Genomic DNA, 13138 nt, shown 5'->3' on the forward strand with positions numbered 1-13138 from the left:
GGGGAGAGGGAAGGGGAGTAGGGCAAGATAGGGGTAGGGGATTAAGAGATACATACTACTATGTATAAAATAGATAAGCTACATAGATATAATGTACAGCACCAGGAATATAGCCATTATTTTGCAGTAACTTTAAATGGAGTATAATCTTTAAATATACTGAATCACTATAGTGTATACCTGAAACAAATATAATGTTGTAAATCAATTATACTTCAACAAAATAAAGTCAAATTACAACTAACTCAATTTAAAATTTTATCCTAAAATTTTGTATTCAGAAAGAAAAAAATATTACCACAAATTTTCATCAATATCCCTAACCAGTTTCTAATGTGTCTGGTCAGAATAATGGCTCACAAGGAAAGGCAACGTTGCCTAGTTCCCTTCACGCTGGCCAAATTCAATGACACTTAGAACACTTAGTGACACTTAGCACTGAAATTTTAATCTGCATAGGTTTCCAGTCTAATATAATTTCTCAAAATTCACAAGTAGTAAATTCTTTTAATAAGATCCTAATACACAGAAAAAGCAACAGCCAGCATTTAGTCAAATATTCTTATAGTATCTGAATAGCAAGAAGACAAATATTTTCAAGATGACCTGTGCACCTTAGTCATATTCAGGTAAGTCTATAATGTGCCTGAGCATAGTGACACCTGCTTATATCTCCCTACAGCCATCAATTCTCAGTCTTTATGGTTGTAAGTGAGACCATCTGCTCAGTACCAACAAATGTGATCAGCACTATCCCTGTGAAATGGCATTATTTAGACTGTCTGTCTGGGGATAGCTAGGGATCTCCGATAACTTTGATTTTATCAGTCAGGCTGGCTAAATGCACTTTCCCTGCATGAACGTTTCTTCTAAAGAGGTGGCAAAGATAACAATGTAGTATCAAGTCTTTCAGGTAACAGAGGCGTGCTTCTGGCCACTCTGCCGCTCCAAACAGCCTAGAGTCACTGGCAACAGCTATAATCAACAGCCTAAGACTCCAGGGGAGCAAGAACTCAGCCACGCTCCTGCCTGCATGCTATGCACTGGAGAAACATGCAAAGTCATTGCCCATGTTTCTGTTTTGTTCCCCACAGATGAAGAAAAAGCGAGCCACACAAATACAACCAATCACAAGATGGCAGTAACGAGGCAGGAGACTACAAAGAAACGTCCAAGCACACTCCTAGAATACTACCTGAAACAAGGAACACCTGATATGCAATGGAGTCACACCCATGTCTTCTGCGTGTGCGATCGCCATCCAAGGGGTAGTGCCTCTCTGAATAAGATGCAGTGGCAATGAACGGGAGGAGAAGAATGACAGGAGGACAAGCTTTGGATTCAGAGAGACTTAGGGACAAATCCTAGATCTACCACTTACCTATGTGACCTTCAGCAAGTAACCTCTCTTTGCCTCAGCTTCCACATGTATAAAATGGTGATAGGAACTTCTAAATACTTTGTAGAATTATTGTGAGCACTAGATCAAATAATCCAAAGTATGTAACGTGTCCGGCACATAGTAAATGACCAATAAGTGGTAGTTGTTGTGTTAGCAAAACTCAGACTAAGAGCACAGGCCACAGAGACTCTGGGTCCATTCAAATAATGACTAGACCATCAGCTATGTGTCAATTCCAGCCATATATAATTTAAAAAAATTTTCAAACCCTAAAAAATAAAGGCAGCAAATGAGTTTCCCCACCACTTGCAACTAGAGAGGCCACATTTTTTTTTTCAGAGCTGAAGACCCAGTCAGTGAGGGCAGGAAGGGTGACGAGGGAGTGATTCCTCAGAGCGGCGTCACTGCCCCACAGACCCCATCTCTGAGACCCAGAGGTTTGGAATGACAAGGCAAGACCAAGCAACCCTTCTGGCCCTTGCACTTGCAGGACTCACCTGTGTATGGCAGCACACAGTGGCAGGTATAACCACTTATATCATCAAAGCAGGTTCCTTGGTTCAGACATGGATTCGAAGCACATTCATCAATATTCACCAGACAGTTATAGCCTGTAGACAGAAAAGGGGAAACACCAAAGACAGTGAAACTTTGTTACCCTCCTCATTATCTCATTTACTAAGCAATCCTCTCAGTGGTAAACGTTAAACACCTCAGAAATTGCATTAACTTCTTCAGGCCACTGGAACGCCTGTTCATTCATTTCAGTGTCAAGTCCCTGACATAGTCAGTCAGTAAAAAGTGCTTAATCCATCAAAAAATGAATGGAAGAACAGTATATTCTAATAGCTTGAAAGTCTAATGCACCTCCAAACATAACTAATTTCTCCATTATGGACCATGAAGTTCATTAGGGTAAAGACCTACTGCTATATCTAAATAGAAGCTCTTTCTATACAGAGTATCTGGTCAGGGCTTAAAAACAGCCTGTAAGTTATCAAGGGATAAAATAATCGAATACTTAATCAAAGCCTCTGATTTATGCCCACTCTTTCAAATGCACAGTCTCTACCATCGATGTGGTAGGGCTTCCTGAAGTCACAAAGCTGTTTCCCCTGATCCAAGACACGAAATCTACTCCCACTATGAAAAAGAGAAAAGTAAGGAAGCATTCATGGGGACAGGACTGTACCAAATGCCACACGCCTTTGTGCCTTCAGTAGGGCCTGACACAGAGCCTTAAAACTGAGGAACTACAGCACTGTACAAAAGAAAATGATGGTCTAGGAGTACAGAGGTCTGGGTTCAAACTGTACTCTGCTACTCAGTAGCTGTACAACTTTGGACTTTACATTTTGATTTTTATTTTGTTGATCAGCAAGTCTCAATGAGACAAAGGAATAAAAGTGTTTTTTAATCTATAAGTTTCTTTGCAGATGTAATATATCTGAATGTCAGAAAATTACTGACTAAAATATGGTCTCAGAAAATTTTCAAGTAATCAAATAAAGTGACACTGAAACATACTGATGTATTACAGTAGCCTGGCACAATTTTTGAGTGGTGAAATCAGTGACTATATGGATAGCGAAGTACAAATGTGCATGATTTACCCACAGGTTTCTCCCTCTTGAGTATCTAAGAAAAAAGCAATGGGAGAAATACAACAGAGACAACTCAAAACGTGATTTTACACAATACCCACTATTACGCATTTTTCCAGAAGGCCATAGGTGACTATGTATCATCTAAGAATATCTTAATGTGTAAGAGAATTTGTTGGAAAGGTTTTAAATACATGGATTCTTCCATGATATTATTGCTACAATTACAGTAAAACAAAATTTTCATTCTACTACCAATATCTCTTTCGAATTATCATAGAATCAAGCCTACACTGGAGCTTATAATTAGAACACCTGTCCAAAGTTGTAGAGGTGGAGTTCTAGCTGCTCACCTTAAGTGGTACTGTTTCAATAACTCACCTCTCTGCTAGTCTGAAAATAGAATCCATGTATAAATCTATTTATGTTTTTATTCCCCAACTGCCCTATAAATATTAAGTACTCAAATTATGTTTGCTATATGAATGAGTAGGAAAAAAGGGAAAGGAAGAAGTGAGTCAAGCCATATGCACCAACAGAAAGGCAGAGAGAGAAGGGAGATAAAAATATGCACTTCTGCTTTCACCTTTAAAGCCCTTCTTGCAAGTGCACCTGTATCCATTCACCAGATTGTCACAAGTTCCTCCGTTCTGGCATGGATTAGAAAGGCATTCATTTCTGTCCACTTCACAGTTGATGCCAACCCAGCCTGCGTCACAGAGGCACTTGTATCTGAAAGAAGACAGAATTATTTACTGTTGGGGGATGAATGTACAATTGAGTCATAGTTGAAATACACCATTCTGAAAAAATGAAGGACCAAGGAACTCTTGGGTAAGCTAATCTCATTTCTGATCCTCTATGGACCTGTACTTGGGTCACCATGTGAATCATGTGGGCCCATCTGGAGTATTCAGTAAACACACCTTCCTGGCCCACAAAGATGCTAGAGAAACTAAGTAAGTATAGTGAGTTTTCATATGTAAACAGTGGTTGGTACAACAAATCAGGACAAATTGAAAGACACATTAACACAGATAAATCTGCAGTTTCTTTTCTTCTATATAAACTAAAAGTAACGCAAGCCTTAGGATCACTTGTTTCTGGTGTAAAACAGACACCCAGGAAGTAGGGTAGTTATCAGAGACACTAAGCCACTCTGAAGAGCTCCTGGGATGTCTGACTCCTGAGACATGCTTTGTTCTGACCTGAATCCCTGCCCCCAGAAAGCACTGAGGGTACTGAGCAGGAAAAGGAACAAAAATGAAGGTATTTGAAATATATGCACATTGTTCACAATCTGAACATCATTAGCACTTAGAATGTCGTATCAGGAGATAATAGCCTCCTAGTCTGGAGATCCTTTAAAAAAAAAGTAGATGGGTTGGGATTCTTTGAAGGCTGCTATACTCTGAAACAGGAATACTGGGTTAATTCATCTTGGAAATAACTTGATTTCCTATTTACCTCTAAATACACTCTTCGGTCTTTCACCTGTTGTAAGCATGGCAAACGGTAATGCCCAGAGTCCTGTCCTCTGACAAGCACAGCAAGAGTACACGACTATCTCATGGAACCTAACATCACACTCTGTGATTCTAGAAAATTACTTACCAACACATTATACAACTCTCAGGGGCTTGCGAACTGTGAACATTTCATCAGGGCCATGTCTAAAGTTAGCTGAGACCAGATCTACTTCAGTGGCACCCACTGGTACCGTGATAGAACAGAGTTGGGCTTTTTTTTTTAAGCAGGAGGGAAAATCAAATAGAACATCCCTCAGAACTCAATCTTGCAATAAGTACTAAAAGTGCAATTGCCAAAGACTCATAAAATTACCCTGGATTCCTCCCATGTGCTGACTACCCACATGAGGAAAGAGACATTCCTCCTTATTTTCCACCTACTCAGTCACAGAAGGTAGAGAAGAAGTGGCGATTCGGAAGACTATGACGCAGACTACCGAAATCTTCAGCGAAGTCTCAGCTCAAGTCCTGACTGACTTCTACAGGGTATGGCCAATACTAAAACTCAACTGGCTTGACACAAGTCAATAAGAAACTGTTAATACATGACAGCTACTCACCCACTGAGGCCCCCAGTACAGTTTCCATGGACACAGGGATTGCTCAGGCACTCGTTCACCTGTGAGTAGCAGCTGGGATGATGGGGCCCCTCAGGGCATATACAGCGGAAACCGTTCACATCGTTGATACATGTTGCACCCTTGCGACAGGGATTGGAGGCACACTCATCAATGTCAATGTTACATCTCTGCCCTGTAGAGAAGGGAGACAGTTTTTGTCAAATACAAAATGCTTAGGGAATAGACACAGAACTATGAGATCTATTGTGTTGATACCTTCATCTTCATAGGCTATAAGATGCCTTGGGCACCGCATGTCAAGACTTAAGGAATAAGACATCCAACAGCACTTAGTGCCATGCAAGGAAGGAGCAAAGGGCACTGTGCTTTGATAATAAAGCTAACAAAATGCTGGAACAGTGTTGTAGTGTTTTGACATGCATTTCTTCACTCCATCTTAGAAATGGGGAAACTTTACAAGGATTCAAAGAGAACATCAAATGTTACCAAGGTTGGCCGCTCCTCTTGTTGCTGTTTGGAGTATTCTCAAAGGAGCTTTCCTTATCACTGCTTTCAGCTGGTTTACTGCATTCATTTTTTCAGTTAGTCAATCTCTTACATTTCCATATATGGTAAATCTCAATTAACAGGAATGCTTCGTGAGTAGACTATTAATTTAATGGTTAAATTGGTTAAAAAGAAAAGCCATTTTACTTTCACTTTTAGAGTTGTATTAATCCATCTTCTGTCTCAGGAAGAAGAGTATTCTAAGCATAATTTTATTGTTCTCTGATCATTGAGAAAACCATCCAGGGTCTCTCAATCTAGACCAGTGGTTCTCAAACTTTAATGTGCAAAAAGAGTTGCTAAAAGTACTTGTTTTAAAAGGAGATCCTTAGAGCCCCAAAACCACATTTTAAATAATGTAGGTGATTCAAATACTACATTTTGAGAAACTCTGATGTAGATAATTATTAGTAGTTTATCATCAAATAATAATGTAAATGTTCAGAATATATGAAATTGAACTGAATATGTTCTTCCTCTAAAATATATCCAAGACTGCACTTTGAAAAGATGTCTGCTATAACCTTCACATTTATTTCTTTAAGTGGAATAAAGTATGCCAGTTACGTAAGAGTTTTGCTTTGTTAAGTTTTGAATAAATGAGATTTAACTATATATTCCAAAATGATATAAAATTTTAAAATAACCCATAATTCTGTAAATGAGTGGCAACAAGCAACTGCTATGAAGGAATTTATAAATTTCTAAGAAGACAATTTTCTCATTTAGATAAAAACAGGCATTTTCATTTAAGAAAGAGCAACCCTGCATTTAGAACAGGAAATTCCAAATGAAATAGATACACACCCCTTTAAAGTATGGGTATTAACATTTTTTCACCCTCCACTGCTCTCTAAACCATTATTGGTGGTTCTTGAGGTAAAAACCCATAATCTGGTAGTAGTTGCTATTTTCCTCTTAAGTGTTTTATTAATAACTTATTTTAAAATACTACTTTCTTAGCTTCAACCTCTGGGTTTTTTTTTGATGTTTGCCACTGGCACCAAGATAAGAGCCAGAACTCTTCAAGTGTAGCACTATCCTCAGCCTGCAATCCAGTGGAGAATGAGAGGAAAAAGCCTTTTCATTTTCTGTCCTTTTTTTGGGAAGAATCTTCTCAGAAGCCACTCCTCTCACATTTCCTTCATTTGCTTTTAAAGCTCTTTGCAGAATCAATTTTCAAGTCATCTTTAGCTGAGAGGGTTAAGTACCTCTTTGTGCAGTCTACTTGGTGGACCGACAGCTGCTTCACTCTCAAGGTCCCATGCTTAAAGTAGCGTTAGAAACCCCAGCATCAGAAACACCCAGCACAAGGCTATGTGCCTTGTTGGGCTCAGTAACTACTGAATGAGAAATTAGCCAATGTTTCTTATCTTGTAGGTAGGTGCCCAAAAAATTAGTATTTAATGAATGAAAGCATGGTATAGTCCAGACTCGAGAGTCTGGTGTTGGATGTCAGAAGTTCCGTATGTGATTCTGGTCATTCATTCAGCAACATTTTCTAGGTGTTCCCTCTGTGCTAGACACTGTTTTAGAAAATGTTGGCTAAAAAGATAATTAGGGAGGTCCCTGCCTTCTGGGAACTCACAGTCCTAGCAGTGTGACTCACTAGCTAAGACCATGGACACATCAAGCTCTATCTTTCAGTTGCCCTATTTGTTAAATGAGGATAATAAAACTTCCCTATCTGCTTTCTTTGTTTTGTTAATTTTTAAATTAAGACATAACTGACATATAACATTGTGTAAGTTTAAGGTAGACAATGTGCTAGTTTGATATATTTTATATATTGCAATATGATTACCACCACAGAGTTAGCTAACACCTCTATCACTTCACATAACTATCATTTCTTTTTGGGGTGAAAACAGTTAATATCTACTCTCTTAGCAATTTTGAAGTTTATAATACAGTACTGTTGACTGTAATCACTATGCTATGCATTCTATCTCCAGAACTTATTTATCTAGTAGTTGCAAATTTGTACCCTTAAACAATATCCCCCCAATCCCTTATCCCCAAGTCCAGACCCTGGTAAACAGCATTCTACTCTCTGGTTTTATGAGTTTGGCTTTTTTATATTCTGCATATAAGAGATATCATATAGTATTTGTCTTTCTCTGTCTGACTTATCTCACTTAACATAATGTCCTCAAATTCCATTCATGTTGTCACAAATGTCAGGATTTCCTTCCCTCTCACGACTGAATAATATCGCATTGTATATACACAACATATCTTCTTTATCCGCTCATCCATTGATTTACACTTAAGTTGTCTCACTACCTTGGCTACTGTGAATAATGTTGCTATGAACATGAGTGTGCAGATACCGCTTTGAAATACTGATTTCAGTTCCTTCAGATATATACTCAAGTGTGGGATTCCTGGATCATATGGTAATTCAATTTTTAATTTTTTGATAACTGCCATATTGTTTTTCCATAATAACTGTACCATTTTACATTTCCATCAACAGTGTATAAGAATTTCCTTTTTTCCACATCCTTGCCAACACTTGTTCTCTCTTCTCTTTTGAGAACAGCCATTCTTTCAGGTGTGAGGTGATTATCTCACTATGGTTTTTTCATTTCCCTGATGATTAGTGACGTTGAGCATCTTTTCAGGTACCTGTTGGCCATCTGTATGTCTTCTTTGGAAACAGAAGGTCCTTTGCCCATTTTTCCCCCTATTCTAAACATTTGTTTTCCTTCATCATTTATACATTTTTTGAATGTTTCTGATGAATGCAGTCTGGATTCCAGATCATACTCTAAATCTTTTTAAAGGCATGATCTCATTTTCTACCACCTTTGCCACAACTCAGTGCTCCTCACTCTCCTCGTGCTTAGCAGGGTGCCTGTTCAGGATACGCCATTATTCGCTTGACTAAGGGCTGGAGAACCAAAAGCAATTGCATGTTCAACATTTATAAATTTATAATTTATAAACATTTATACACCTTACTCCTGATTAGAAAATACTGTAAGAGATTTAGAGAGAGACAAGACTGTAAACCTCGTATCTATTTTTCAAATTGTATTTTGGTGATTTTATATAGTTGTATAATGACATTGTAATGAGGATTAGCTATATTGGTAGCTACTCATGATTAGCCTTTCAAATGTTATTTGAAAATCACTAGGGTTTGGTAGATAGTAAAGCTTTCAGAACCTCACCTGTTTCAGATGATACTGGATTTCAAAATACAAATAATGATTTACAAGTTAAAAATACAATCAGTCTGTGGCTAAATCATGTAGCTCTGAGAATTAGAGTGAACATTGCCAATATCCTCTATCTGGAAATTATTGGGTATTTTCCAATAATATTTTCCAAAACTGGGTATAGCTACTCCTGACTAATGTGTTTTCATTTTTAATTGAGGTATAATTGACATAGAACATTATATTAGTTGCAGGTGTACAACATAATGATTTGATATTTGCATATATTGAAAAATGATCACCACAATAAGTCTAGTTAACATCTGTCACCATACATAGTTACAGAATTCTTTTTCTTGTTATTTGCCCAATTTTTAATTGGATTATTTGCTTCTTTACTATTGAGTTGTATGAGTTCTTTGTATATTTTGGATATTAACCCCTTATCAGATACATTGTTTGCATATATTTTCTCCCACTCTGTAGGTTGCCTTTTCAACTTATTGTTTCCTTTGTTGTGCAGAAGCTCATTAGCTTAATGTAGTCCCATTTGTTTAATTTAGTTTTTGTTACCTGTGCTTTTGGTTTCATATCCAACCTATGGACTTTCATGGACTGTTATAAAAAGTCAGCAAAATAATGGACATCAAGGTGAAACTGAAAAAGTAATTTATAAAACTGGAAAGTATTCTACAGAAGTACCACATGATTTCTTACTTTTCCTATTCAATCATTTAGTATAAAGAGGTCTGCAGAGAACAGAGAATTTAGTCTTAAAAAAAAAAAAACCTCCCTTAAATCTGTTCAAGCTGTTATTAAAATTGTAATTAAAAAATAGTAGTATTAAAATAAAACAAAGGCAAGACTAAAACAGCTCATATTTACAGGTCATGAGTATATATCACAGTTGTCTCTGATATTTTCAGCAACTGACTTAAAAAAACAAATAGGAAAAACAGCTGTAGAAAACTGTTCCAAGAACAGGGTACCACCCAGTAACCAAAACATTCCATTTCTTGGTTATGCAGTTTCATGCTACACCTTAAGTTTATTTTAGAATATTTTTAGCCTATGTCCTCCCTCTTTGACCTTCCTGATTTGCTAAATGTTAAAAAGAGAGAGCATATGATTCACTGACATTTCCAAAAAATTTAAGACCAGTCTAAGGCTTACAAATGTAAAAAGAAACCACAGCAGGCACCTACTTAGGCTGTCCAGTGAGGTGAGAATGAGTATGGACTCTAGAGTAGGACCCCCTGGGGTGGAATGCTGGCCACAGTGCACTAGTACTGTTACTTAAGCTCTCTTGAGCTCTGGGTTTCTCATCAATACTGTAGAAATAATAATAGCAGTGACAATTCAATGAGGGTAGGCACTTAATTTAATGCCTAGCTCAAAATAAAGCCTTGAAAAATGCATATGTCATTCTATCTAGCAGGAATTTTTGTGTATTCAGTTGGCTGTCACTTAATGTTGGAGTAACATGTTTCAGGACACAGAAGTACGTCTGGCTATACCAGCAGTGCCGGGCACTAGATATAAGAGCTTTCACCACACCTGTCTTCTGAGTTATCTTCCATTGAACAGAGATTACGGTGACCCCTGTGGGCCATAAACATTCCTCTCTCATGTCCACAATCACACCAAGCAGTGCAAAGGCTTGTGAAATACAGAGAGAGGTAAGTTTCCGGCAAGCAAGAGGTATCTCTTCACTTGGCTCTGATGGCCTTTTGACATCATAGTTTAAAGAACTCCATGGGAAGTTTCTCACATTGGTTGCAAATGACCACATGGTATTTATTAAATGGTAACATCATTATGTAAGTGCCTGCTTCTATGTGGCACTGTCTAGAAAGAATGGGACAGGCACATTATATGCTCTCTGATGGTGCCATTAACAAACGGATGTGTCAGTAAAAGCCTTCAGTAGAGGCTCAGTGACCTCTAGCACTTTTTGATCAGGAGGGTAAAAGATAAAGGTAATCTTATTAGCAACAAAAGAGGTAAAAGAGAAGATGCATGTGAGTTTGTGTGTGTGCACACATGGTGTGTGTATAAATGTTCTAGCTGCTTATAATTTAAGAAGAATTATAACCAATTTTATTTTAGTCACTTACCTTCTTCCTCCGAGAGAGGAAAAAAAGCCTCTCTGTGCTAGCCAAAAATAGTTTGATCCTCCCAAGTTTTGGCCTTACCCAACAATCCTCCATAAGAGGAAGTACTCAGAAAAAAGCATTTAGTGTTTTCATAGAATTTTACCTTGGCCTTGCCTTTACAGAAAGTATTCATTACTAAGTGTAGAAAAATAAGGGTGGCTTTGAAAGCTATATAATTCAAGCCTGAAAAGAAATTCTTTTCAGGTAGTTATAAACACATGGCTTAAAAACCCTAACTAATGAAAAGTTTCATGTTACAGTTTAGGGAAGCCCTGTAAGTAGAAAACTGGGCCAGAGAAGCAAGAAACAAACTTCTAATTTTCCAAGAGACAAAGAAATAGGAAATATTTGAAAAGTAATTTTCCTTTAGATGCCCTTTTCCCAAAGTGATGGGGCTGATGGAGGAGTCACCCAACAAAAAGGAGCATTACCTGTGAATCCTGGTGAGCAGACGCAGCTATAACGATTAACGCCATCCATACAGACTCCGTGGACACAAGGGCTACTTGCACAGTCATCAAAATTGATTTCACAATTAACACCTGCAAAGATGAAAGCAAAGAGAAACCATGCAATATTAGCACAGAAAATACCAATGATCTCTGCTTGTGATGCTAGGTGTTAAGAAATATGAAGAGTATCCAGCCAACCCTGAATACAGGAAAGTAGCAGTTCTCAAAGCGCAGTCCTCCAGACCCCATCAGGGGCATCATGAGGTCAAAATGATTATATTAACCATACTAAGCCACTATTTGTTGTTTTCACTGTGTTGGAATTTGCACTAATGATGCAAAAGCAATGGGGGTAGGACTGCTGGCATCTTAACAGGAATCAAGGCAGTGGCACCAAATTGTACTAGTGGTCTTTTTATTCTTCACCTCCATGTACTCAGTTAAAACAAAACAAAAAGACAGTTTCACTTAAGAATGACTTTGGTGAAGCCGTCAAAATTATTAACTTTATAATTTGATTATACCTTGACCCTTGAGTATACCTCTACTGTTCTGTGTGATGAAACGGAAAATAAACATAAAGTAATTCTGTGGCATGCCAACGTTCAGAGCTGTCTCCAGGAAAAGCAGTTGTGTGATTGAGTACTGAACTGAAACAGTTGTTTTTTTCACAGAATCCCATTTTAATTGAAAGAACAACTGACAGACAAACCAGGGCTATTCAGACCTAAGTATGTAGCAAACATTAAGTGAGAGAAATAAACCTGCCATTTCAAGGAAAACAACTGTGACAGTACTGTGCTCCAAAGATAAAATTTAAGCTTTCACATGAAAATTAGAATTTTGGAACTTGTATCTACTACTGTAAGCTTGATACTGACTGTCCCTGTGATGGGCTAAAGTTCAGGATAAAGAGTCTGGTAACTCCCTCCTGGGGTATGCTGCCTTCCTCCTGGTCTGTTCCTCAGATGAATGGTAGAGTTTGGCTCTGTTTAGGAAGGTTTAATTGTAGATATGGGTAACTAAATAGTAGAGATACACCAATCACTATTGTTACCATTATTCTCTAAAACTACTCATGACATTTCATTATTTATTTAACATGAATTTCGTGATGTGTTTGGGTATCATAGTAGAAGAATATCTTGGTAGTTTAAAAAGTCTAAAAATAAAGGCTGATAATTAGGATATAAACTAATAAACGAAACTTCCACAACAAAATGCCCTAGCTTTTATTCACTCACACTTTACATTAATATTTATTGATAATAATTATTATATTAACAATTTGTTGAGCCATTATCATGAGCCAAGTACTCTGCCTCCTACATTCTATAACTTTATTCTCCTCACTCCACTGCCAAATCAAGTTGTGTTACATCCATTTTATCACGAACTTGCACAACTGCGTCAGCACAGTTAGGATGTGAACACAGCTCTCTGGATTCCATACACTTCACCACACCATACTGGTCATTCTGTGATTAATGAGGCTATACTGCCTTACTAGCCACAGATGAGGCAAGGCTTCAATATTCCTTGATTACAAATGGATACCTTTAGGAGATGTGTCTAGCCCTTGTTGGACAACCCCCGTTTACTCACAATGGACCACGACAGGACCCAAACAGCCATGGAGGTCCAATGTGACTCTGCCCCCAAATCCATGTTTCATTCTAGCAGGAAGAGACACCCAGCTCA

The 13138-nt window shown here is 37.9% G+C and overlaps 1 protein-coding gene across 1 annotated transcript in view; it reads right to left on the reverse strand.

The window, feature by feature from the left end:
- NOTCH2 (notch receptor 2) overlaps positions 1 to 13138 on the reverse strand; it is a 180676-nt gene that overhangs the window by 39595 nt on the left and 127943 nt on the right. Inside the window, exons 12-15 of the mRNA XM_059929082.1 lie at positions 11417 to 11527; positions 5096 to 5288; positions 3593 to 3738; positions 1900 to 2013 (exon numbers count right to left, since the gene is read on the reverse strand). Of these exons, the coding sequence (XP_059785065.1) occupies positions 1900 to 2013; positions 3593 to 3738; positions 5096 to 5288; positions 11417 to 11527 (564 nt within the window). The remainder of the gene's footprint in view (positions 1 to 1899; positions 2014 to 3592; positions 3739 to 5095; positions 5289 to 11416; positions 11528 to 13138) is intronic.

This window comes from Balaenoptera ricei, chromosome 1 (assembly GCF_028023285.1).
Source record: "Balaenoptera ricei isolate mBalRic1 chromosome 1, mBalRic1.hap2, whole genome shotgun sequence".
NCBI lineage: Eukaryota > Metazoa > Chordata > Mammalia > Artiodactyla > Balaenopteridae > Balaenoptera > Balaenoptera ricei.